The sequence below is a fragment of the Vulpes vulpes genome, chromosome 7 (genome assembly GCF_048418805.1).
Source record: "Vulpes vulpes isolate BD-2025 chromosome 7, VulVul3, whole genome shotgun sequence".
Taxonomy (NCBI): Eukaryota; Metazoa; Chordata; class Mammalia; order Carnivora; family Canidae; genus Vulpes; species Vulpes vulpes.
In genome coordinates this window covers 66,162,729-66,186,773 of record NC_132786.1, presented here as the reverse complement: position 1 = coordinate 66,186,773, position 24,045 = coordinate 66,162,729, and the positions used below count along the sequence as shown (strand labels likewise).

At 51.8% G+C, this 24,045-nt stretch overlaps 1 protein-coding gene and 1 long non-coding RNA gene across 4 annotated transcripts in view; one reads left to right on the top strand and one right to left on the bottom strand.

The window, feature by feature from the left end:
* Window positions 1-2,397, bottom strand: part of WNT9A (Wnt family member 9A) — a 20,682-nt gene extending 18,285 nt beyond the window's left edge. The window contains exon 1 of one of the 3 annotated variants that reach the window (XM_072763988.1): window positions 2,122-2,397. In XM_072763988.1, the coding sequence (XP_072620089.1) occupies window positions 2,122-2,216 (95 nt within the window). In that variant the 5' untranslated portion in view covers window positions 2,217-2,397. Of the gene's footprint in view, window positions 1-601; window positions 1,257-2,121 lie in introns of those variants that run through there. The other 2 variants (XM_072763989.1, XM_025988703.2) reach the window with 2 other exon arrangements.
* Window positions 1,570-24,045, top strand: LOC112911977 (uncharacterized). The gene is made up of 3 exons (XR_003233461.2): window positions 1,570-1,666; window positions 9,227-9,310; window positions 17,987-24,045. It is a non-coding gene; the product is annotated as an uncharacterized lncRNA (long non-coding RNA).

The window sequence follows — 24,045 nt, the reverse complement described above, 5'->3', positions numbered from 1 at the left end:
TGGGGGGAAGCCCCTGCCCTGCCCACCTTGGGCCTCTGCTCCCCCCAGTCTTCCAGCTCCTGCCACATCACTGGGCCGACCACAGGCCCCAGACTGGGGCCCAGCAAGTCACTGCTGACCAGAAAGCCTGGGCCTCCATGTATGGAATAGACCACAGCATGTCTCGCCCCCTCCTCAGGAACCAGGGAATCACCTCCCAAGGAGCCCAGGGGTAAAGACCCCTCTAGCACCAGCACCCTTTCCTCCTCTGCCTCCAGCTGGCACCAGGTCTGCCCCTGCTCCAGGACGTCTGTCCATCACACAGAACCCAGCTCTCCTGCCAGGAGCCCGGGGGATGGCAGGGGCCCCAGCAGAGCCAGCTGTCCCCAGAGCAGCACGTCTGCCACCCATGATCTCCATGGGACCGCCCCCTGGAGACAAGGTGCTGGGCAAGGGGACCAGCCAGAGAAGGCCCAGGGACAGCAAGCCCTCCCTGCGTGCCCCCCACACACCCACAGAGCTCAGCGAGTTCCCCAGAGGTGCAGAATGCCCGTGCTGCCTGCGGTGGGGGTGGGGGTTGGGGGCCAGAAGCCAGGACCCAGGACCCAAGACCCCCACCTACCCTCCACACAGCAGCAGGGCTGGCAGCAGACATGCTGCAGACAAGCGTAGGGTGTGTCTGAAGCCTAGTAAGCAGACCCGAGGCTGGGCCGGCGGCAGAGCGGGAAGGCACAGCTGGCTGCCGGGCTGCCGTGACTCACCGTGGACCTGCGGCCAGACGGCCATCCTCTGACCCTCCCTCTGCCCGCGAGGGCGAGGCAAGGCTGCACAGATGGCGTGCAGGGGCGTGCCAGCCTCTGCACAGCCCAGGCCCTAAGCAGGGCCGGGCCCACTGCCGCAGCCAGCAGAGGGCTGGCGGGTGGGGTCTCCAGGGGAAGGAGACACGGAGCTGACCCTGGAAGATGACCCAAGAGAAAGGAACAGAAGGAGAAAGGGGGGAAAGAAAAACACAAAGGGAAAGTTTCCCATGAAAATATTTTATTTTCTTTGAGAACAGGATACACCTGCAGGGCTCCTCGCCCAGTGGCCTCTCCCCGCCCTGGCCGTGCCACATTTCTGGACCAACGGGGCCCTCTGCTGGCCAGCGGCCGCGCGACGGCGCCCGGGCCCTGGGCTAGGGAACAGGTGACGGGCAGAGGGCGGCAGCCAGGAGCCGCCAAGGGGCGCCCTGGGCAGGGGCCAGGGCGCGAGGGTGGGCCGAGGCTCCGGGGCAGCGCCGGGCGGCAGGAGCGGAGGCTGAGGGCCCCAGAGGGCTGTTCGTGCGGTGCCAGCCCAGACCTCGGGGTGCCCATCTGCGTGGCACAGCGAGGGAGGGTCCCCCCCAGGTCTCCGGGCTGGGCATCCCAGATGTGGGAGACGGAGGCGAGGTAGGGCAGGAAAGACCGGCGGAGGGCGGCGCGCCGAGACCACGCACAGCGCTGCTGCGGGGCAGCGTGGGGCAGCGACCCCTGAGACAGCGGGGGCGGCGTCACCGCCCAGCCCTGCGCACCCGGCCAGTCCCACAGAAGCGCTCCCGCGGGCCGGGCCGAGCGGGCCTAAGAAGCAAAGCGCAAGAAAAATAAATTCCTCCAGCTTGGAGGGATTTTTTTTCCCCTTTGGGGCTCCGTGCAAGGAACATCTGGATTTTGTACGTATTTTTTTGTTGTTGTTAAATTAACTTCTCGAGGAGAGAAAGGAGGGGGAAGCTGCAAGGGGGGTGGATGGGCAGGGGCCAGGAGAGGCTACAGCCCTTCCACCAGAACCCGGCGGCCTAACGCGAAGCCAGGACCAGGCTTGGTCCCCGTGCTCCAGGGAGGCCGGCGCACGGGTGCGTCGCGGCGACGACGACTCCGGGGTCACGCAGGACCGCGGCCCCGTGCCAGCCCGTAGGGCACGCCGGCCCATCTCCCCACGCAGCGCCGCGAGGACACTGACTCGCTGACCGAGCAACGCGCACGCCGCCAACAAACAGCGCCGGCCACGCGTTGGCCCCCGCCAGCCGCCCGGCCCGCGCACCTGGGCCCCCCGCCTCGCGCCCGCGCCGCGTCCCCGTCCCCGCGCGCCCGCCCGCCTGCCTGCCCGCCGGGCCGCCGAGGCACCTACCCGAAGTAGGCGGCCGAGGGGCGCAGCGCGGCGAGCAGCAGCGTCAGCGCGAAGGCCGCGGCCAGCCAGCGCGCCAGCAGGGGCCCATCCAGCATCTTGCCGCGCCTCGGCGGCTGACCATCGCGCTCCCGGCCCCGCGCAGGGCGCCCCACGGCCGCCGCCCTCTTATAGCGCCCGGAGCGCCGGGCCGGGGGCGGGGCGCCGGCCAGCTGGGCCCGGCCCGCCCGCGCCCAAGGAGGGGTCACGCCGGCGCCGGGGGCGGGCCGAAACCCGAGCCGAGTGCACCGCCCCGCCGCGCCGCCGCCCGGCCTTCGGGTGTCGGGGCGCGCCCCGCGCGTGGAGGCGGAGCGCGGGGGGCGGGGGGAGAGTGCGGAGCAGTGCAGGGGGGCGGGGGGGCAGTGCGGAGCGGTGCGGGGGGGGCGGGGGCCGGGGCGGGGCGCGGGGGGGGGAGTGCGGAGCAGTGCGGGGGGGGCGGGGGCCGGGGAGGAGCGCGGGGGGGGTGTGAGGAGCAGTGCGGGGGGGCGGGGGCCGGGGCGGAGCGCGAGGGGGGGGAGTGCGGAGCAGTGCGGGGGGGCGGGGGCCGGGGTGGGGCGCGAGGGGGGGAGTGCGGAGCAGTGCGGGGGGGCGGGGGCCGGGGCGGAGCGCGATGGGGGGGAGTGCGGAGCAGTGCGGGGGGGCGGGGGCGGGGGAGGAGCGCGGGGGGGGTGTGAGGAGCAGTGCGGGGGGGCGGGGGCCGGGGCGGAGCGCGAGGGGGGGAGTGCGGAGCAGTGCGGGGGGCGGGGGCCGGGGAGGAGCGCGAGGGGGGGAGTGCGGAGCAGTGCGGAGGCCAGGGGCCGGGGAGGAGCGCGGGGGGGGGGGGGTGTGAGGAGCAGTGCGGGGGGGCGGGGGGGCAGTGCGGAGCGGTGCGGGGCGGCGGGGGCCGGGGCGGAGCGCGGGGGGGGGGGAGTGCGGAGCAGTGCGGGGGGGGGCGGGGGCCGTGGCGGAGCGCGGGGGGGGGGGGGGTGAGTGCAGAGCAGTGCGGGGGGGCGGGGGCCGGGGAGGAGCGCGAGGGGGGTGAGTGCGGAGCAGTGCGGGGGGAGCGGGGGCCGGGGAGGAGCGCGAGGGGGGGGAGTGCGGAGCAGTGCGGGGGGGCGGGGGGGCAGTGCGGAGCGGTGCGGGGGGGGGGGTGTGTGAGGAGCAGTGCGGTGGGGGGGAGTGCGGAGCAGTGCGGGGGGGCGGGGGGGCAGTGCGGAGCGGTGCGGGGGGGGGGTGTGAGGAGCAGTGCGGGGGGGGCGGGGGGCGGGGGGGCAGTGCGGAGCAGTGCGGGGGGCGGGGGGCGGGGGGGCAGTGCGGAGCAGTGCGGGGGGGACGGGGGGCGGGGGGCGGAGGGACAGTGCGGAGCAGTGCGGGGGGGCGGGGCGCGGGGGGGCAGTGGGAGCAGTGCGGGGGGGGGGCGGGGGCGGAGCGCGGGGGGGGGGTGTGTGAAGAGCAGTGCGGGGGCGGGGGCCGGGGCAGAGCGCGGGCGCCGCGCTGGGGCGGCGGGGGTGGGAGGGCCGTGGGGCGGCCGCGGGGGCGGGGCTGGGGCGGGGCGGGGGCGCGCGGAGGGCCCGGGCGGGGCGGGGCAGAGCGCTGGCTCTTGGCGGCCGGCCGGGCAGGGGGTATCCAGGGCGGCCGCGAGGCGGGGCCGGGAGGCGCGTGGGGCCCGGGGGCGGGGCGGAGCCCGAGGCTGCGGCGCGGGCGGTGGGGTGGGTGGTGGAGGACCCAGGGTCAGCCCCGACCGGAGGGCGCGCGCCTGCTTCCCTGGGAATTCGCGTGGACGAGGAGCCCCCGCGACAGGGGATGCCCGCGCTCTGCGAGGCCGGATCGCTCCGGGAGTGAGGCCGCAGGGGCGCTGCTCCCTGGGAATGAGGCGACCTGGCCAGCGGAGGGGCAAAGGCCCAGCGAGTCGCTTAACCTTTGGGACCTCTGTCTCCTCGTCCTTATTAAAGAGACGGAGGCTTGAGGTCGCTGCCAGAGTCGGTGCGCGGGCGACCCCGTTCCCACAGCCTCTGTCCAGCGACAGCCCGCAGCAGAGAGCTCGGGGATCAAAGGGGTCTGGCGCGGCCAGAGGCGAGAGGAACCCCAGTGGACGTGGCGGAGACACTGCTGAAACGAAGCAGCGTCAGAGACCCCAGAGTCCAAATTAAACAGACGCCAGATTGGGTTCAAGGAGGACCCCCTAGAAGCACCCCCCCCCCCCGCCCCCGGGTTCTCAGTGTCAGCAGCGCATATACCAATGAAGAGAGCACTGCACAGCTGTGGGGTCTGGGCGGCGCTGTAGGTTCCCAGGAAACGCACCCTCCCGATCACGTTAGAGACCCCCTTGGACTAGCCAGGCCCTACGCCGGGCGGCTGCTCTTGAGCCTACTCCCCATCAGCCTGTCTCTCCTTGGAGGACCAGCCTCTGGGCGCGGTGAGCCTGGATCTGGGGGTCTGAGCACCTCCAGAGGTTGGGCTGGGGGCTCTAGAATCTGCCACTCACTGAGCTGTCTTGGAATTGAGCGGAGGCAAAGCCGGTGGGGGGTGGGAATGTGGGCACCGTACCTCACCGTGACCACTGGGAGCCAATGGCTCTTGGGCTCCTGCCTGTCTAGGACATGCCACCCTGGGGGGCATGTCCAGTCTTGCCTAGGGAGGGAGGGATGGGTGGGGAGGACACGGGGCCTGACCTGGAGAAGTCACCACCTCTCAGGGAACTCAGTTTCCCCATCGGAGGCCCATGTAACTCCAGGGAGCTGTGGCTCTTTCTGAGTCGTGATGTCATGTTGCAGACACCCCCACCCTCACACCATTCCCTTGTCAGGGACCCCTCCTGGGGGGGGGGTGTTCTCCCTAGCCTTCATCTGCTCACACCCTGCTTGGCCACCTCCCCAGTGGCAGGGCTGGCTCCGCAAAAAGAAGGCCGACCAAAGGCAGCCCCAGCCCACCCAGGCTGCAGGGCCACCTGGGGCGGGGGGGGGGGGGTCGCAGCCCCCACCAGCGACTGCAGCCGGGTGCAGCCTGCAGGGCCTCCACCTGAAGCCTGCCTCCCACACCCGGGAAGTGCTGGGAAGGGGTAATGGGGGGTACAGAGAGTGATGACATGTTTAAAGGCACAGAGATTGCATCCAAGAAAAATGAAGTGTGAGATTGTAAATGTATGTCTGGAAGGCGCTGCATGCATTACGGAGCTCTCTCCTGCAGGGAGCGGAGGGCTCTCCTCTTGGTTATCCAGTGAGTCCTGAGGCCAGAGGTGGCAGTGGCGGTCCCAAGCCAGGACCTGTGAGGGTGGCGGGGCCACAGCTGGCAGAGGGAGGCTAGAAAGGCTGAGAACTGTCTGTGGACTTAGGGGGGAAAGGTGGGCTGGGGGCTGTCAGCTCACAGCAGCTTGAGGGAGCCCAGGCCAGCCCGAGCTGCCCCACCGCGCCCCATTTGAAGCCATAAGGAAGCCGCCCCAGCTATTGGCAGGGGAGGGGCTCTGAGAGACCCCTCAGGTCTGAGGAGTCAAGTGGCAGGACCAGCAGTCTTTGCCGGCCACAGAGCAGGAGGGCCCAGGGGCCCTGCAGTTTGGCTGTGCCAGCCCCCAGCCCCTACACCCTGGGGAGACAGCAGCAGATGCACAGGGTGCCACCAGTGACCCCAGTGAGATCCTGCAGTCAGGTTTTGTCTCCCCAGCCGCAGACTCCACCCTGCCTTGACCCATGTACCCCTCTCCCCGCCATCACTGATGGGCCTTCACAAACCTGGGCACTCCCCACCTCTGTGCCTACGTGCCTGCCTCTACCCACACTCAGCCCCAGACCAGCTCTCCAGACCCTTGTCCAGCTGGAACACTTGCCCTGGCCCATCCTCAAGACCAGCCACTCTGCGTGGAGCAGCTATCAGCAGACCCGCATGGCTAATTTGACTCTGGGGGGTTAACTGAGGCCCAGAGAACCCCAGGAAAGGATGCACAGTAGGCTAGGGACACAGATGCCTGATCCTGGTCTCCCAGCAGACAATCCCGCATGCCTCTGCACAGCGAGAGGAGAGGATGCTATCCAGGGAGGGCAGACTTTTCTCGTTGGCACCCTTGGCAATGGCCAGTGGCATCTGGGCAATAGCAAAGTGGCCCCATGTCTCTGCTGAAGAAGCCTGGGCTTGGGGCATCCCTGGCTGGAAGCACTTTGACACCCCTATGGCCACCTAGGCCTGTCTGGGCACAGGTCAGCTTGCAGGGGAGGATATCCAGAGCCAGGGGCAAGACAAGCTTCCGCCACTGGTCCAAGGACTGCAGCTGCCCTGTGAGGCTGAGGAATGGCCCAGACCAGGCTGGATTTCATCTCTGCTCGCATCCTCGCATCCCTAACTTGGGTCAGGATTGGGAAACACCGTGGAGCTGTCCAAGTGGGGAGGAGCGCAGGCCCAAGAGGGTTGCATCAGTGCCACAGAGGGACTTATGTCCCGAAAAGAAGCCTACCCTGGGAAGAGGAAATGAAGGCGATGGGCCTCAGTGTTCACTAGACCTGATGCTTTTGCAGATGCCTACCTTCATGCAGAGCCCAGTCCGTGAATGGCTGCAGTCTTGCCCCACAACGGGCCCTGAGCGGGTCCCTAGCCATGCATGGGGGCTGCCAGGACTCAACCTAGAGTCAAGGTGTCACCATGTCCCCAGGCAGGGCAAGGGCAGGACTACTGGTTGTCTCCAAAGCCCCCTGTGGATACGGTGGCTGACGGTCTTGGTCCTCTCCTCCCCAGGGGGAGGTCAGGCAGACACACAGACAGACGGAGGGGAAGAGGACAGGAGGAAGCCAGCCTTCCCTGCTGGCATCCACCCAACCCATACCCCCACTGGAACCCTCAGTTTCCTAGTCAAAGGCAATGAAGGTGGAGTTCTGGGAGACTCGGGGAGGCCAGCCTGGGGAAGTTTTGCCAGCTACTGCCAGGACAGGGTGGGGGTGCAGTTCTCCGGGTGGTCTGGAAGGCGCAGGCGAGCAGCGCTTATCAGGAAATATTGCCTAATTGGGAAGGTTTATGGGGCCAAGCGGGGGGGTCCCCCTGGGGGCAATGCTGAAAGCCACTCATGAGTCATTTGAAACTGAGCTGGACAAAGAGCTCAAGCAGAAAGGATCCCACCCAGCCTGCCAGCCGTGGGCAGAATGAGCTCATGGGCTGTGGGACACGTGTGTGTGTGTGTGTGTGTGTGTGTGTGTGTGTGTGTGTGCTCATGTGCCTGTGTGGGTGCGCACACTCATGAGGGGCAGAGGAAGGAAGAGAAGCTAATTCTCTCACAGCTGGGACTGGGAAGCTGAGCCCAGTGAAGCTTCCACCATGGCCTATCCCTATGTGGCCAGGCTGCCCCCTGCAGGTCAGCTGGCCCAACGTCCCAGCCAGTGCCCAGTCCAGTATCCCAGCCAAGCATCCTGGTCCAGTAACCCAGTCAGCATCCTTGTCCAGTATCCTAGTCAGCATCCTTTCCAGGATCCCAGCCAGCATCCATTTCCAGTATCCCAGCCAGCATCCTGGTCCAGCATCCCAGTCAGCCTCCTGGTCCAATATCCCAGCAGCATCCTGGTCCAGTATCCCAGCCAGCATCCTGGGCCGGCATCTGGGCCAGCACCCAGTCCAGCATCCCAGCCAAGCATCCTGGTCCAGGATCCAGGCCAGCATCCCAGCCTGTGCACCCACCCTCTGGGCAGTGCCCAGCACAGGACCTGTCCTGAGACATGCCAATGGACATGGAACTTTTTCCACATGGTGCCATACCATCTGTTCACACCACCTCGCCCTCTATGAGGTGCGTTGGAAAACCTGGGTGCATAATAAACATTTCTTAACATGTTTCAAAGTTTTTAAAATGTGTTATTTTAAAAGAACTGTAGATTCACATATAATTGTAAGAAATAATAAAGGTGGCCCTTGTACTCTTCCCCTGGCTTCCCCTGGCGGAAAAACTGTTACAAAATCTAGGACAATATGACACTCAGGAAACTGACACAATCTGTCCACCTTGGTGCGTGCACTCATCCATGTGCCCATGTGTTCAGTTCCATGGGCTGTCATCACACATGGGGGCTCATGTGTGCACCACCACAGCCAGGTATGGAGCATCTGCATCCCCACAAGGTCCCCTCGCTTCCCTATTAGAGCCACACCCACCCTGCTCCCTTCCCCTGCATCTGCTAACCTATTCTCTACCCACCGCTTTGTTACTTCAGGAAAGCCACATGCATAGAGTCATACAGTGACTAGCTTTTGGGAATTGGCTTTTGCCCTGAGCCTAATTCCCTAGGGATCCATCCAGGTTGCACATTCCTTCCTTTTTATGTCTTATAAGATTCCACTCTAGAGATGGACCGTGGTCTGTTAAGCATTCTCCTGTTGAATGACACCTGAGCTGCGTCTAGTTTCTGGGCATTATGAGTTAAAAAAAAAAAAAAAAAAAAAAAACGCTGTAGGACAGCCCCGGTGGCGCAGCGGTTTAGCGCCGCCTGCAGCCCGGGATTTGATCCTGGGGACCCTGGATCGGGTCCCACGTCGGGCTCCCTGCATGGAGCCTGCTTCTCCCTCTGCCTGTGCCTCTGCCTCTCTCTCTCTCTCTCTCTCTCTCTGTGTGTGTGTGTGTGTGTGTGTGTGTGTGTCTATGAATAAATAAAATCTTTTTTTAAAAAACCACTGTAAACATTTGTGTAAAAGTATTGTGTGAACAAAAGTTTTATTTCTCTGGGATGCATGCCCACGAGAGCCACAGCTGGGTCATATGATGGCTGCAGGTCGAGTTTTGTGGGAAACTGCCAAACGGTTTTCCAGAGTGGCCGCACCATTGTGCACTCCAACCAGCAGTGTATAAGAGATCCAGTTTCTCCACATCCCTGCCAATATATGAGTTTGTCACTGTATTTTTATTCTAGATGTTTTTATAGGCATGTGCTTGTGTCTCATTGTGGTTTTTACTTGCATCTCCCTAGTGGCTAATGATGTTGAACATTGATGATTTTTATTTGCCATCTGTGTCTCCTCTTTGGTGAAAGATCTGTTCATCTTTTGCCGGTTTTCTAATTGGATTGGCTTTTTTTAATGCTGAATTATAAAAGCTCTTAATAAATTGTAGGTATGATTCTCTTTTCAGTCGCCCGGTTTGCATCTGTAACATCCCAGGGTCTGCAGTGTGTCTCCATGGATACCACACCATCTTCCTTTCAGCAGCTGTATGGTAAGCATTAACATCGAGAAGCCTGGTTCTTCCACTTCATTCTTCTATTTCAAGACTTTTGGGGTAGTTTAAGATCTGTGCCTTTCCGCATAAATTTTAGAATAAGCTTGTCTGTGCCTGATGGGGGGAGGGAAAAAAACCTTGCTGAGACTTTTATAGGGATTAAGCCTATAGATCAATGTGGGGGAGACCTGGCACCTTTCTTACTGAGTCTTCCAACCCCTCAATACGAACATGTCTCTACTGAGTTTTCTTTTAATTCTTTTCTCATTGTTCTGTCGTTTCAGCACACAGATCTGGTATCTGTTAAGTTTATCAATGAGTGTTTCCTTTCCTTGGAGTGATTAAAATCATATTCCTTGGGGTCCCTGGGCAGCTAAGTCCGTGAAGCATCTGCCTTCAGCTCAGGTCATGACCCAGGGTCCTGGTATCCAGCCCTGCATTGGGCTCTCTGCTCCAGGGGTCTGCTTCTCTCTCTCCCTCTGTTCCTGCTATGTCTCTCTCTCTCTTTCTCTCTCTCTCTTTGTCTGTCTGTCTCTCTCTCATACACACACATGCTCTCTCAAATAAATGATTAAATTTTTTAAGGAGAAGCAGACAACCCAGTGAGTAGGGAGCCCAATGCAGGACTTGATCCTGGGATCTTGAGGTCATACCTGAGCTTAAGGCAGTTGCTCCACGGACTGAGACACCCAAATGCCCCTAAAATCATATTTCATTTTCTCATATTCATTTTAAGTATACAGACATGAGGTTAATTTTGTGTGTTGATCTTGTGTCCTACAAAACCTTACAGAATTCACTCAGTTCTAGAAATTCTGGTGAGTTGTTCTATTTTGTTTTCAAGATTCATCAGGAATTCCTGTGTGGATAATCACGTCATCTGCCAATAATCTTTTTCCTATCTTAACACAGTGACCAGAACTTCCAATTCTGTGTTCAATAAGAGAACAGATACCCTTGCCCTGTGCTCCATCTTGGTGGGAAAGCTTTTATTTTTCACCATTTAGTATGCTACCTACAGGGTTTAGTTTCCTTTTTTTTTTAATGGTCTTTATCAGTACAAGTTCTCTTCAATTCCTAGTTTTCTGAGAGATTCCATCATGAATGAGTGTTGGGTTTTTTCAAATGCTTTTACTTCATCAATAAATACAATCACATGATTTTTCCCCCTTAGCCTATGGCTGTGGTGGATTGCAGTGGTTGGTTTTCAAGTGTGGATGGAGATTTCCACATCTCAAGAGAATCCCACTTGGTATAGTGTACAATTCCTTTTACACATTGCTAGATTCAGTTTGCAAATATTTTGCTGAGAATTTTGCTTCTAAGTTCATAAGGAATATTAGTCTGTCACTTTTTCTCGCTCTCTCGCTCTCTCCACTGTCTTTGCCTTGTTTGGACATTAGAATGGTAGGTAATGTTAACATCTTAACACAAGTTGGAATCTATTTCCATCTATTCTATTTCCTAGGAGAAATTGTAAAAAAAAAAAAAAAATAGGTGGTTTTTTTTTTTCCTTAAACATTTGATAGAAATATTCAATGAGGAGCTAGGGGGCAATATGGTGTAGGAGTAGGGATCCTCAACTCACCTGGTCTCACCAACTTACCTGGGTAACTTTCAAATAATCCTGAACACCTACAAATTCGCCCTGAGATTTAAAGAAAGAGCAGCCGGAAGCTACAGAGAGAAGGGTTCTATATTCTATCAAGAATCATCTAGGGTGAAATTTACTTAGTTCCTGGTTGATATTCTTGACATAGACCACTCATAAAGCCACTCTACACTGAGCAAAATGACTAAAAGGAAGAACTCACCACAAAAGGAAGATTCAGACACGGTGCTGTCTGCCACAGAGTTACAGAATTTGGATCACAATTCTATGTCAGAAAGCCAATTCAGAAGCATAATTATAAACCTACTGGTGGCTCTGGAAAAAAGCATAAATGAATCAAGAGACTTCATGACTGCAGAATTTAGATCTAATCAGGCCGAAATTAAAAATCAATTAAATGAGATACAATCCAAACTGAAGGTCCTAACCACAGGAGTTAATGAAGTGGAAGAGTGAGCAACATAGAAGACAGGTTGATGGCAAGTAAGTTAGCTGAGGAAAAAAGAGAAAAACAACTAAAAGACCATGAGGAATGGTTAAGGGAAATAAATGATAGCCTCAGAAGGAAAAATCTACATATAATTGGGGTTCCAGAAAACACCGAGAGGGACAGAGGGCCAGAAAGCATATTTGAACAAATCATACTTGAGAACTTCCTTAATCTGAGAACAAAACAGGCATTTAGATCCAGGAGATAGATCCTGCCCCAAAATCGATAAAAACCATTCAACACCTCAACATTTAATAGTGAAACTTGCAAATTCCAAAGATATATTGTTGTTGTTGTTGTTTTTAATTTTTATTTATTTATGATAGTCACAGAGAGAGAGAGAGAGAGAGAGAGACAGAGAGAGAGAGAGAGGCAGAGACATAGGCAGAGGGAGAAGCAGGCTCCATGCACCAGGAGCCCGATGTGGGATTCGATACCGGGTCTCCAGGATCATGCCCTGGGCCAAAGGCAGGTGCTAAACCGCTGCACCACCCAGGGTTCCCGCAAATTCCAAAGATAAAGAGAAAATCCTTTAAGCAGAGAGACACAAGAGATTCCTAAAATATATGGGGGAAAATATCAGATTAACAGCAGACCTCTCCACAGAAACCTGGCAGTTCAGAAAGGGCTGGCAGGATATATTCAGGGTCCTAAATGAGAAGAACCTGCAGCCAAGAATACTTTATCCAGCAAGACTCTCATTCAAAATAGAAGGAGAGGGATCCCTGGGTGGCGCAGCGGTTTGGCGCCTGCCTTTGGCCCAGGGCGCGATCCCGGAGACCCGGGATCGAGTCCCACATCGGGCTCCTGGTGCATGGAGCCTGCTTCTCCCTCCGCCTGTGTCTCTGCCTCTCTCTCTCTCTCTCTCTCTCTGTGACTATCATAAAAAACAAAACAAAACAAAACAAAATAGAAGGAGAGATAAAGATCTTCCAAGATAGGGAGAAACTGAAAGAATCTGTGACCACCAAACCAACTCTGAAAGAAATATTAAGGGGGACCCTGCAAAAGAAAGAGGAAGCCCAAAAATAATCCACAATACAGGGACTGAATAGGTATTATGATGACATTGAATTCATATCTTTCAATAGTTACTCTGAATGTGAATGGCCTATGATCCCATCAAAAGATGCAGGGTTGCAGACTGGATAAAAAAGCGAGACCATCTATATGCTGTGTACAGGAGACTCACTTTAGACCTAAGGACACCTCTAGCCTAAAAATGATAGGGTGGAGAACCATTTACCATTTAAATGGTCATCAAAAGAAAGCTAGGGTAACAATGTTCATATCAGACACATTAAAGTTTACCCCAAAGACTGTAGTAAGAGATGAAGAGACACTGTATCATATTTAAAGGGTCTGTCTAACGAGAGGACCTAACAATCGTGAATATTCATGCCTTTAATGTGGGAGCTGTCAAGTACATAAATCAATTAATAACCAAAGTAAAGACATACTTATGTAATAATACACTAGTGGTAGGAGACCAACATGGCACTTTCTGCAAATGACAGATCTTCTAAGCACAACATCACCAAAGAAACAAAGACCTTAAATGATACACTGGACCAGATGGGTTTCACAGATATTTACAAAACTTTACATCCAAATGCAATTGAATACACACTCTTCTCAAGTGCACATGGAACTTTATCCAGAATAGATCACCTACTGGGTCACAAATCAGGTCTCAACTGATACCAAAATATTGGGATTCTTTCCTGCATATTTTCAGACCACAATGCTTTGAAACTAGAACTCAATCACAAGAAGAATCTGGAAGAAACTCAAACACATGGAGGTTAAAAAGCATCCTGCTAAAAGATGAAAGGGTCAACCAGGAAATTAGAGAAGAATGAAAAATATTCATGGAAACTAATGAATATGACGGTACAACCATTCAAAATCCTTGGGGTATGGCAAAAGCAGTCCTAAGAGGGAAATACATCGCAATACAAGCATCCCTCAAAATATTGGAAAAAAACTCAAATACACAAGCTAACCTCACACCTAAAGGAACTGGAGAAAGAACAGCAAATAAAACCTACAAAGGAGAAGAAAGATAATAAAGATTCAAGCATAACTCAATGAAATAGAGACCAGGAGAACTGTAGAACAGATCAACAAAACAGGGAGTTGGTTATTTGAAAGATTAATAAGATAGATAAACCATTAGCCAGCTGCATTAAAAACAAAAGAGAAAAGACTCAAATTAATAAAATCATGAATGAAAGAGGAGAGATCACAACCAATACCAAGGAAATACAAGCAATCTAAAAAACATATTATGAGCAGCTATATGCCAACAAATTAGGCAATCTAGAAGAAATGGATGCATTTCTGGAAAACCACAAACTACCAAAACTGGAACAGGAAGAAATAGAAACCTGAACAGGCCAAAAACCAGGGAGGAAATTGAAGCAGTCATCAAAAACTTCCCAAGACACAAAAATCCAGAGCCACATGGCTTCCCAGGGGAATTCTATCAAACGTTTAAAGAAGAAATAATACCTATTCTACTAAAGCTGTTCTGAAAGATAGAAAGGGATGGAATACTTCTAAACTAATTTTATGAGGCCAGCATCACCTTAATTCCAAAATCAGACAAAGACTCCACCGAAAAGGAGAATTATAGACCAATATCCCTGATGAACACAGATGCAAAAATTCTCACCAAGATACTAGACAATAAGATCCAACAATACATTAAGAAGATTATTCATCAGGACCAAATGGGATTTATCCCTGGGATGCAAGGCTAGTTCAACACTCATAAAGCAATCATTGTGATAGATCTTATCAGCAAGAGAAAAAACAAGAAGCATAGGATCCTCTCAGTAGATGCAGAGAAAACATTTGACAAAATACAGCATCCATTTCTGATTAAAACTCTTCAGAGTGTAGGGATAGAGGGAACATTCCTCAGCAACTTAAGCCGTCTATGAGATGCTCACAGCAAATCTCATTTTCAATGGGGAAACACTGGGAGCCTTTGCCCTAAGATCAGGGACACGACAGGGATGTCCACTCTCACCACTGCTATTCAACATAGTACTGGAAGTCCTAGCCTCTGCAATCAGACAACAAAAAGACATTAAAGGCATTCAAATTGGCAAAGAAGAAGTCAAACTCTCCCTCTTCGCCGATGACATGATACTGTAGCTTGAAAACCCAAAAGACTCCACCCCAAGATTGTGAGAACACATACAGCAATTTGTCAGTGTGGCAGGATACAAAATCAATGCCCAGAAATCAGTGGCATTTCTAACACTGACAATGAGACTGAAGAAAGAGAAATTAAGGAGTCAATCCCATTTACAATTGCACCAAAAGCATAAGATACCTAGGAATAAACCTAACCAAAGAGGTAAAAGATCTATACCCTAAAAACTACAGAACACTTCTGAAAGAAATTGAGGAAGACACAAAGAGATGGTAAAACATTCCATGCTCATGGATTGGAAGAATTAAAATTGTGAAAATGTCAATGATACCAGGGCAATTTACACATTTAATGCAATTCCTATCAAAATACCATGGATTTTCTTCAGAAAGTTGGAAAAAATCATCTTAAGATTTGTGTGAAATCAGAAAAGATCCTGAATAGCCCATGGGAATATTGAAAAAGAAAACCAGAGCCAGGGGCACCACAATGCTGGATTTCAAGTTGTACTACAAAGCTGTGGTCATCAGGACAGTGTGGTACCAGCACAAAAACAGACACATAGATCAATGGAACAGAATAGAGAACCCAGAAATGGGCCCTCAACTCTATGGTTAACTAATATTCGGCAAAGCAGGAAAGACTATCACTTGAAAAAGGACTGTCTCTTCAATAAATGGTGCTGGGAAACTTGGACAGCCACGAATAAAACTGGACCGTTTTCTAACACCATACACAAAGATAAACTCAAAATGGATGAAAGATCTAAATATGAGACAAGAATCCATCAAAATCCTAAATAAGAACACAGTCAACACCCTTTTGAACTTCTTGCAGGATACATCTATGAAGGTAAGGGAAACAAAAGCAAAAATGAACTATTGGGACTTCATCAAGATTAATAGCTTCTGCACAGCAAAAGAAACAGTCAACAAAACTCAAAGACAACCTACAGAATGCGAGAAGGTATTTGCAAATGACCTATCAGATAAAGGGCTAGTATCCAAGATATACTAAAAACTTATTAAACTCAACACCCAAGAAACAAAGAATCCAATCATGAAATGGGCAAAAGACATGAAGAGAAAATCTCACAGAGGAAGACATACACATGGCCAACAAGTATATGAGAAAATGCTCTGCATCACTTGCCATCAGGGAAATACAAATCAAAACCACAATGAGATCCCACCTCACACCAGTGAGAATGGGGAAAATTAACAAGACAGGAAACAACAAATGTTGGAGAGGATGCGGAGAAAAGGGAACTCTCTTACACTGTTGGTGGGAATGTGAACTGGTGCAGCCACTCTGGAAAACTGTGTGGAGGTTCCTCAGAGAGTTAAAAATAGACCTGCTCTACGACCCAGGAAATGCACTTCTGGGGATTTACCCCAAAGATACAGATGCAGTGGAAGGCCGAGACACCTGCACCCCAATGTTTATAGCATCAATGTCCAAAATCGCCAAACTGTGCAAGGAGCCTCGGTATCCGTCGAAAGATGAATGGATAAAGAAGATATGGTCTATATACAATGGGATATTACTCAGCCATTAGAAATGACAAATACCCACCATTTGCTTCAACGTGGATGGAACTGGAGGGTATTATACTGAGTGAAGTAAGTCAGTCAGAGAAGGACAATCATTATATGGTTTCATTCATATGGGAAATATTAAAAATAGCTAAAGGAATTATAGGGGAAAGGAGAGAAAATGAGTGGGAAATATCAGTGAGGGTGACAAAACATGAGAGACTCCTAACTCTGGGAAACTAACAAGGGGTAGTGGAAGGGAAGGTGGGTGGGGAGGATGGGGTGACTGGGTGACGAGCACTGATAGGGGCACTAGGCGGGATGAGCACTGGGTGTTATACTATATGTTGGGAAATCGAACTCCAATAAAAAATATACTTTAAAAAATAAGAAGAAATCTTCAGTGAAACCACTGGGTTTGAAGATTTCTTTCTTTTCTTTTCTTTTCTTTTCTTTTCTTTTCTTTCTTTCTTTCTTTCTTTTTTTTTTTTTTTTTTTTTTTTTTTTGGAAGCTTGTTATTTACACAAATCATTTGAATGGTTATAGGAGTATCCTGGTGGCTTCCTTCATCCTTGTTGAATTTCAGTCATCTATAGTTTGAAAGGAATTGGTCCGTTTTTTGTAATTTGAATTTTTTACCGTGAAGTTGTTCCTAACATTATCTGATGCTCCTGGCGATGTCCTGGGATCTGTAGTGATGGCTCCTATTTCATACTGAACTTCTTTGCTCTTCCTTTACTAGTTTCTTGAAGCAGGAACTCAGAATTTTGCCCCCTTTCTGATGTGAGTGCTATGAATTTCCTTCTCAGTACAGGTTTTGCTGCACCCCACATGTTTTAATATATTTTATTTTCCTCTTATCTTCCAAATGTTTATACACATTACAACAGAGCCTCAAAACCCACAAGGTAAACATTGTCACAGCTGACAAGGGGTGTATATAATCCACAATTGTTGCTGGGGACTTCAGCCTTGGTCAGCAGGTGCCTGAAGTACTAGACAGAAAATCAGCAAGGTGACTGAGGAACCAACACCACCCTTGACCAAGGGTCTGATCAATACCACCCAACAGCAGCAGAACATGCATCTTTTGCAAATGCCTTGGAACATCTGCCAAGAGAAACCATACTTTGGGGCATGAAGTAAAATTCACCAAACGTGAAAGAATTGAGATCATACAGGGTGTGTTCTCTAACCTCAGTGGGGTCAAACTGGAAATCAATACCCCAAAGACACCAGGGCATTCTCTAAATGTTTGTAAAATAAACAGCACACTTGTAAATAATCCATGGATCTGGGGCACCTGGGTGGCTCAGTGGTTTAGTGTCTGCCTTCAGCTCAGGGCATGATCCTGTGGTCCTGGGATCGAGTCCCACATCCAGCTCCCTACAGAGGGAGAAGTCCCTCTGCCTGTGTCTCTGCCTCACTCTGTGTCTCTCATGAATAAATAAATAAAACCTTTAAAAGAAAAGAAATGAAAATAAAATACAGAACTTTCTGTTGACATCAGGATGAGAAAGCCCTTCTAAAGCATAAGAAGGAAATGGTGGTGGTGGCAGAGGGCAGAAGGCTGCATGTGTTTTGTAGGGCATCTGGCCACATAGCACAGAAGGTTCAGTCTCGTCAAAGCACTGGCCCAGTTTCTAGGCATTTATATGCTAGAAAAATAGCAGAGATGCACACACGTTCCCCAGGACAGGGATCATAACCAAAGCATTATTTGTAATAGCACAAAATTACAAGCATTATAAATGTCCCCCAGAGGAGATCTGTTTTCACATAATGTTTCCAGGAAAATTCAACTGTTTAAAGATAGAAAACTTCTGGTTGAGAATGGCTGTGGAGCTCACACATCGATGTCTTCCTCAGCCCCAGGCCTCACAAAAATGGTCACCAAGGAATGAGAAGATACAAGGCCTGTGGAGCAGAATCATCAGAAGAAGCTGGGCAGAGATTACAGCAGACTTTCAGAAGAAAGAAACCAGATGGGGGATCCAGGGCTTCCAGACAACAGTGAAGTGGAGTCCAGCAGACCCCCCAGCTGAGGGGACAGCTGGAGCCCAGAGGTACCTGTGGGCTGGACGGTGGCCCCCCAAAATTCACATGTGGGTGCCCCTGCCTGGAGGACATCAGAGTGTGACTGCATACGGAGGCACAGCCTGTAAAGACGTGATTTGGGTAAACTGAGGCCATGGAGGGCCTTGATCCAAGGGAGGAAAGAGGAGGGGCACAGTCCAGGCCACACACTTCTGTATCGATCCACAAGCATGGAGGCCTCAGGTGCCCTGCCCCCTGCAGGTGTCTGAGCTGACAGGCTGTGGTTCCTTATTACCTGGCAGCCCAGGGAGTAAGACCCTGCCATGGCATGGACCAGGCATGTGTCTTCCTCACCCCTGGCAGCATCAGCAGTGGGTGGAGACCACTGCTCTCTAAGCCCATCCCCTGGCAGAAAGGTCCCTGAGACCACGGTCCTGCTGAGCCACGCTGTGGCTGTCCTGTGTGGGCAAAGCCAGCGGACGGTGACTATGCTTAGATATGGGGCCTCAGGCAGAGAATACTCAGGGCAGGGCCTTCCCCCACAGGAAGAGGTGTACAACCCTGCACAGCAGCTCCCTGTGCACTTGTCACAAGTCACGCTTGGGCCCCAGCAAGTGCCTGCGAGGCCGGGGGTTTGTCTCAGGCATGCACGGGAGAACACAGTAGACAAAGGGCCCTTCCCCTCCTGGGAGGAGCCCCAGCAGCCCATGGTGGGGCTCCCACAAAGACTGAATCTCAAGGGGTCACTGCAAACAAAGTGTTGGCTGTATCCTTCATGGTGAGACAGCGGATCTTCGGCAGATGCTGCATGTGGCCACTTAAATGTAAGTTAAAATAAGCTAAAACTAAACGCTGAGGTCCTCGATGGCCTCGGCCACCTCTTGGGTGCATGGAAGCAAATGTGGCCAGTGGCTACCGTGGCGGACAGAACAAGTCTGTCAGGAAGTCCTGCTGCTCAGTGCTGCTTCAGACACGTTTGCTCACTTGATCAACAAGTACTGGTCGTTTCCTAGGACTGTGAGGTTTTTCTGTGGCCTGCAGGGAACAGGAGAGCAAAATATGGCCCTCTCATCTATCACTGCAGGGAGATAGACAATCAGTCAGATGGACGGGTAGACAAACAGATTGATAGATGACAGCTAGATCACGGACGATAGATAGGTGACAGGCAGCCGCCTGTGGTGACACACGGCACAGGCAACTTAAACCAGGGAAGAGTGGTCAGGGGTCAGAATGAGCTTCTTGGGACCGTGACACCTGTTCTAGCCCTGTGGCAGTGAGGGGCATGCTCTGAGCAGCCCTGTGGTGGGCACATGGGGTGTTGGAGGTCAGTGGGGCAGTGAGCGAGGCGTGGGCAAGGGGCAAGTCACACCAGGCAGAGCCAGCACAGGAGTGGGAACCCAAGGAGGCTCCAGCCAGCTCCACAGGGACAGAGGGCAGGCCTCCTGACACCTGCACATATGCAAGGCCTAGAGCCAGGTAGCCCTAGGCTGGGCTGCCCTTGCTTGGCTCAGATGGAAGCACCAGTAATGCAACATGTGAGGTGTTGCGTTGGTCACAAACATCAAGGCTAGAAATGAGGAAAGATGGTCATTGACGTGGTGAATTAAAACAAGTTGCGGCCCCGTGTCACAAATTCAGCCCTGGATTCCAGAAACCAGGACACCTGTAACAGGACAGACACCACACCATAGCCACACAACCCAGGCAGCACCCTGATGCCTGGATGCAGCAACCCCAAGGTGGCAGAGGCCATGTGACCTGTGGACCTGCATGTCCATGGGCAGAGACACCTGCTCCAAGGAGCCTTGTCCCCAGTCTCCCAGAACCGGGGACCTCGCTGTCTAAAAACATCCGTTGAAAAATAAATAAATAAATAAATAAATAAATAAATAAATAAATAAAAACATCCGTTGAGAGGGGCACAACCCATTCTTGCCTGAAGAATCAAAGCCCCGTGCGTTACTCTGACATAGACAAGCAGCATTGGTTTCCAAACCCGGTGTGGCAGGCAGCAACCCAGGGTGTCCCCAAGATTCCCAACTGCAGGTGTGCACACCTTGCAGGGGCCCCAACCCTTGAGTGGGGGTAAACCTGTGAGTGTAATGGGGTCAAGTTACTGACCAGTTAGGTTTCAGAAGCCCTCATGTAATCAGGTGATCCTGTAGCTGGGACCAGTCCTTCTAGAGGTCACAGAGCCTGGACATGTGAGAGGCCAGGAGATCAGGACATGAGGATGGCTCTTAGCTGCAGAGGCTAGGCCCCGGTCAATAGCACTGAGACCCTGAACCACAAGACATTAGTTTTGCCAGGGACACAGGGAGACTTGGGGCAGCCACTTCCTCAGTCCAGCCCCAGAAGAGGACACAGCTTGCCCACCCCTTCGGTTTCACCAGGTGAGGCCCAGAGGAGAGGACCTGGCCACACCGTGCCCAGACTCCATCTACAGACTGATGTGATAAGTAAGGTTGTTTGTGCTGGTCTTGTGCCGATTCACTGTGTGTCAAAGGGAAAGGGACACACCAGTGCTGAGCTTCGGTCAAGGGGCTCCACACTTGACACCCCATGATGATTTCTTCTTAAGATTCCCACAGGCAGAGGCCATGGGAGCAGCATTTCTCCCCAGGCTGCACTGACTAGTCCTTCCCTCCAGGGCCCCCACCCACCCACCCCCATGAAGACTGCCAAGACCTCAGTTACTGACAGCCCATGACCCAGAGCTGACCTCTATCTCACAGATGCTCTCAGGATCACCCAGCACAGCAGCAGGCGCCCTGGCTCCCTCTGCAGCAGTAAGCCAATGAACTCACTGAGGTCTCCCTGAGGTTGCCTCTTATGGTCTTATCTATTAGACTTCATCATCAGGCAGGAAGAACATGTCCAGTGTCTGATCTTGGCTTTTCCCATTGTCTAAACCTGCCTTTTGGGCAGAGACAGCAGTCATGAATCCCGACCCCTGTTCTGGGGTACATAGATGAACTAATCTTAGGGCTTTCTGAAGGCTCTAGGTGGGGAGGACACAACAGGTGTGGGCCGCCCATGGCCCTCAGCAGGTGGAGACAGCAGCTCCTGGTTTGTGTGTCCCTGAGTGTCTGTTCCTGTCACAGCAGAGCATGGAGTGACAGCTCTGTGCAGGCCTTATGCCCGAGGCTCTGGGCTCCACCTGTGCCATCTTCTTAGGCTCATGGATTGACCCAGACCAGGGCTGGTTCTGGCCTTCCTCACTCAGTCTACTTGGCAGGGAGCTGGAGCCCTCAGAAGAGCACAGACCTGAAATGTCAGCCATACCCAAACATAAGCCAACAGACATCATCATCATCTGAAGCAGACGTAGCATGACACACAGTTTAAGGAGATGACACAGAACATGAGCAAGAGACCAGTGCCCTTCAGTGCAGGCAGAGGCTATGTGAGGAGCAGGGGGGTATGGTAGGAGCTGTGTCTCCCCCCCGCCCCCCGGCGGGCAGCAGTGAGGCAGCATTGAGGCAGCATCTCCCTGGCCCCAGGGGCTGGTGTCACAACAGGCCTGCAATACAGATTTGAATGTAGGACAGACGCTCATGCCATTAAGAACCAGGAAGTCCTCACCCTGAATGACAATCAGTAGACACCAAAATGACTCAGATATTGACCTTATCTGACAAAGAATTTCACAAAGCCACCAGAAAAGTGTTTCACAGGCAATTACAAATGGACTTGAAATAAATGGGGGGAAATTGTCAGTCAGGAAATAGGAAAAATAAACGAGAACCAAACCAGAAATTTTAGAATTGAAAAATGCAACTAAATAAATATCTCAAAGCACAGGCTTGTCAGCTGAACAAAGAGGACAGAGGAAAGAATCAGGGAATGTGAAGACAAAACAATTGAAACCACCCAATCTGAATAGTGGAAAGAAAGCAGAAAGAAAAGAACAGAGCCCCAAGGGACCCGAGGACAACAGAACGTCTCCTGTGTCACCGGGATCCTGGAAAGACAGGAGAAAGAGGGCTGCACTGAGAGAGTTGGTGAAAAACATAAACCTACAGACTGGAGAAGCTGAGCAAACCCTGACCAGATCCATGGTTACAATGCCCACCAGGACTCATCAAAGTCAAACCTGGGAAAGCTAAGACAAAGAAAGAATCTTGAAAGCATCAAGAGGAAAGAGACACCTTACCAACCTAGAAAACCACTTGAATTGTGGTGTTTTTCTCATCATAAACCACAGAGGCCAAGGAAGTGGTATATGTTTCAAGCACTGAGAGAAAAGAATTGTCAACCTAGACTTCTATAGCCAGTCAAAAAAAAAAAAAATCCTTCTGTAATGAAGAGAAAGTGAAGACATTGCAGAAGAAGGAAAATGAAAAGAATGTGTCCCCAGTAGACCCAGTCTGAGAAGATGATGAAGAGAAGTTCATGGAGCAGAAAGGAAGTAGTGGATGGAATCAAGGAATATTATGAAAGAAGGAATAAAAACGTAGATAAATACAATAAGATCTCCTCCCCCACTAGAGTTTTCTAAAATGTGTTTGATGATTTGAGCAAAAATTAGAAGATTGTGTGGTGTGGTTCTCAAAGTTTGGGGAGAAAATGTTTAGGATGATTATATATTTTTAAGATTTTATTTATTTATTCATGAGAGACAAAGAGAGAGAGAGGCGCAGGCAGAGAAAGACACAGGCTCCAAGTAGGGAGCCTGATGTGGACTCGATCCCAGGACTCCAGGATCATGCCCTGAGCCAAAGGCAGACGCTAAACCACTGAGCCACCCAGGGATCCCCTAGGATGATTATATTTTAAATGAGGGATGGCAGAAGGATGCTCTGGAACCAATACAATGTCTCGTAAAGGAATGTAAGCTTTCTACACAGTACTCAAACTGGCAAGATGTCTACTCCAGTAGCCTGTGATGTTATATACACACCTAGACCAACCAGTAAAAAAGCTTTACAAAGTCATACATTCACAAGCATAGTAGTTAAAATGGAATTTTAGAAAATGTTCAAGTAAACCACAGGAATGTAGGAGAGAGACAACAGAGAAAGAGGGAACAAACAGAAAACAAAGAAAATGGCAGACATAAGCCACGACATATCAACAATTACATTAAATGTAAAAGGTCTACTTTATTTGTAATGGCTAAAACAATGCAAACAACCAAAATCCCTGAGTAGGTGAATGGCTCATCAAACTCTAGGATATCCATTCAATGTCATATTTACCAATATAAAAAAATAACTATTGATCCACACAACCTAAATGGATCTCAAGGACATTGTGCTAATGAAGAAGACAATCTGGTCACATGCTGTGTGATTCCATGTGTACAGCCTTTGTGAAATTATATATGTGAATTATAGAGATGACAAGCAGATTTGTGGTGCCAGGGTAGGGATTTGGGGGGAGTAGTGAGTGGGTCTGTAAATGGGTAACCTGAAGGGGAGCAGTGTGGTGGTGCAAGAGGTCCCTACCTTGATTGTGATGGTGGTGACAAATTGCAGATGAAATGAGAAATGCTAACAGACATTATACCAATGCCAGTTCCCCACTTTTGACAACTGTACTATAATGACATAAAATGTAGCCCTGGAGGGAAAGTAAATGAAGAGCCTATGGAAACTCTATGTACTACTGTTTGTGGATCTATGGTTATTTTTATTTAGTTAGTTAGTTTTAAAGATTTATTTATTACCCACCATTTGCTTTGACATGGATGGAACTGGAGGGTATTATGCTGAGTGAAATAAGTCAATCGGAGAAGGACAAACATTATATGGTCTCATTCATTTGGGGAATATAAAAAATAGTGAAAGGGAATAAAGGGGAAAGGAGAAAAAATGAGTGGGAAATATCAGAAAGGGAGACAGAACATGAAAGACTCCTAACTCTGGGAAACGAACTAGGGGTGA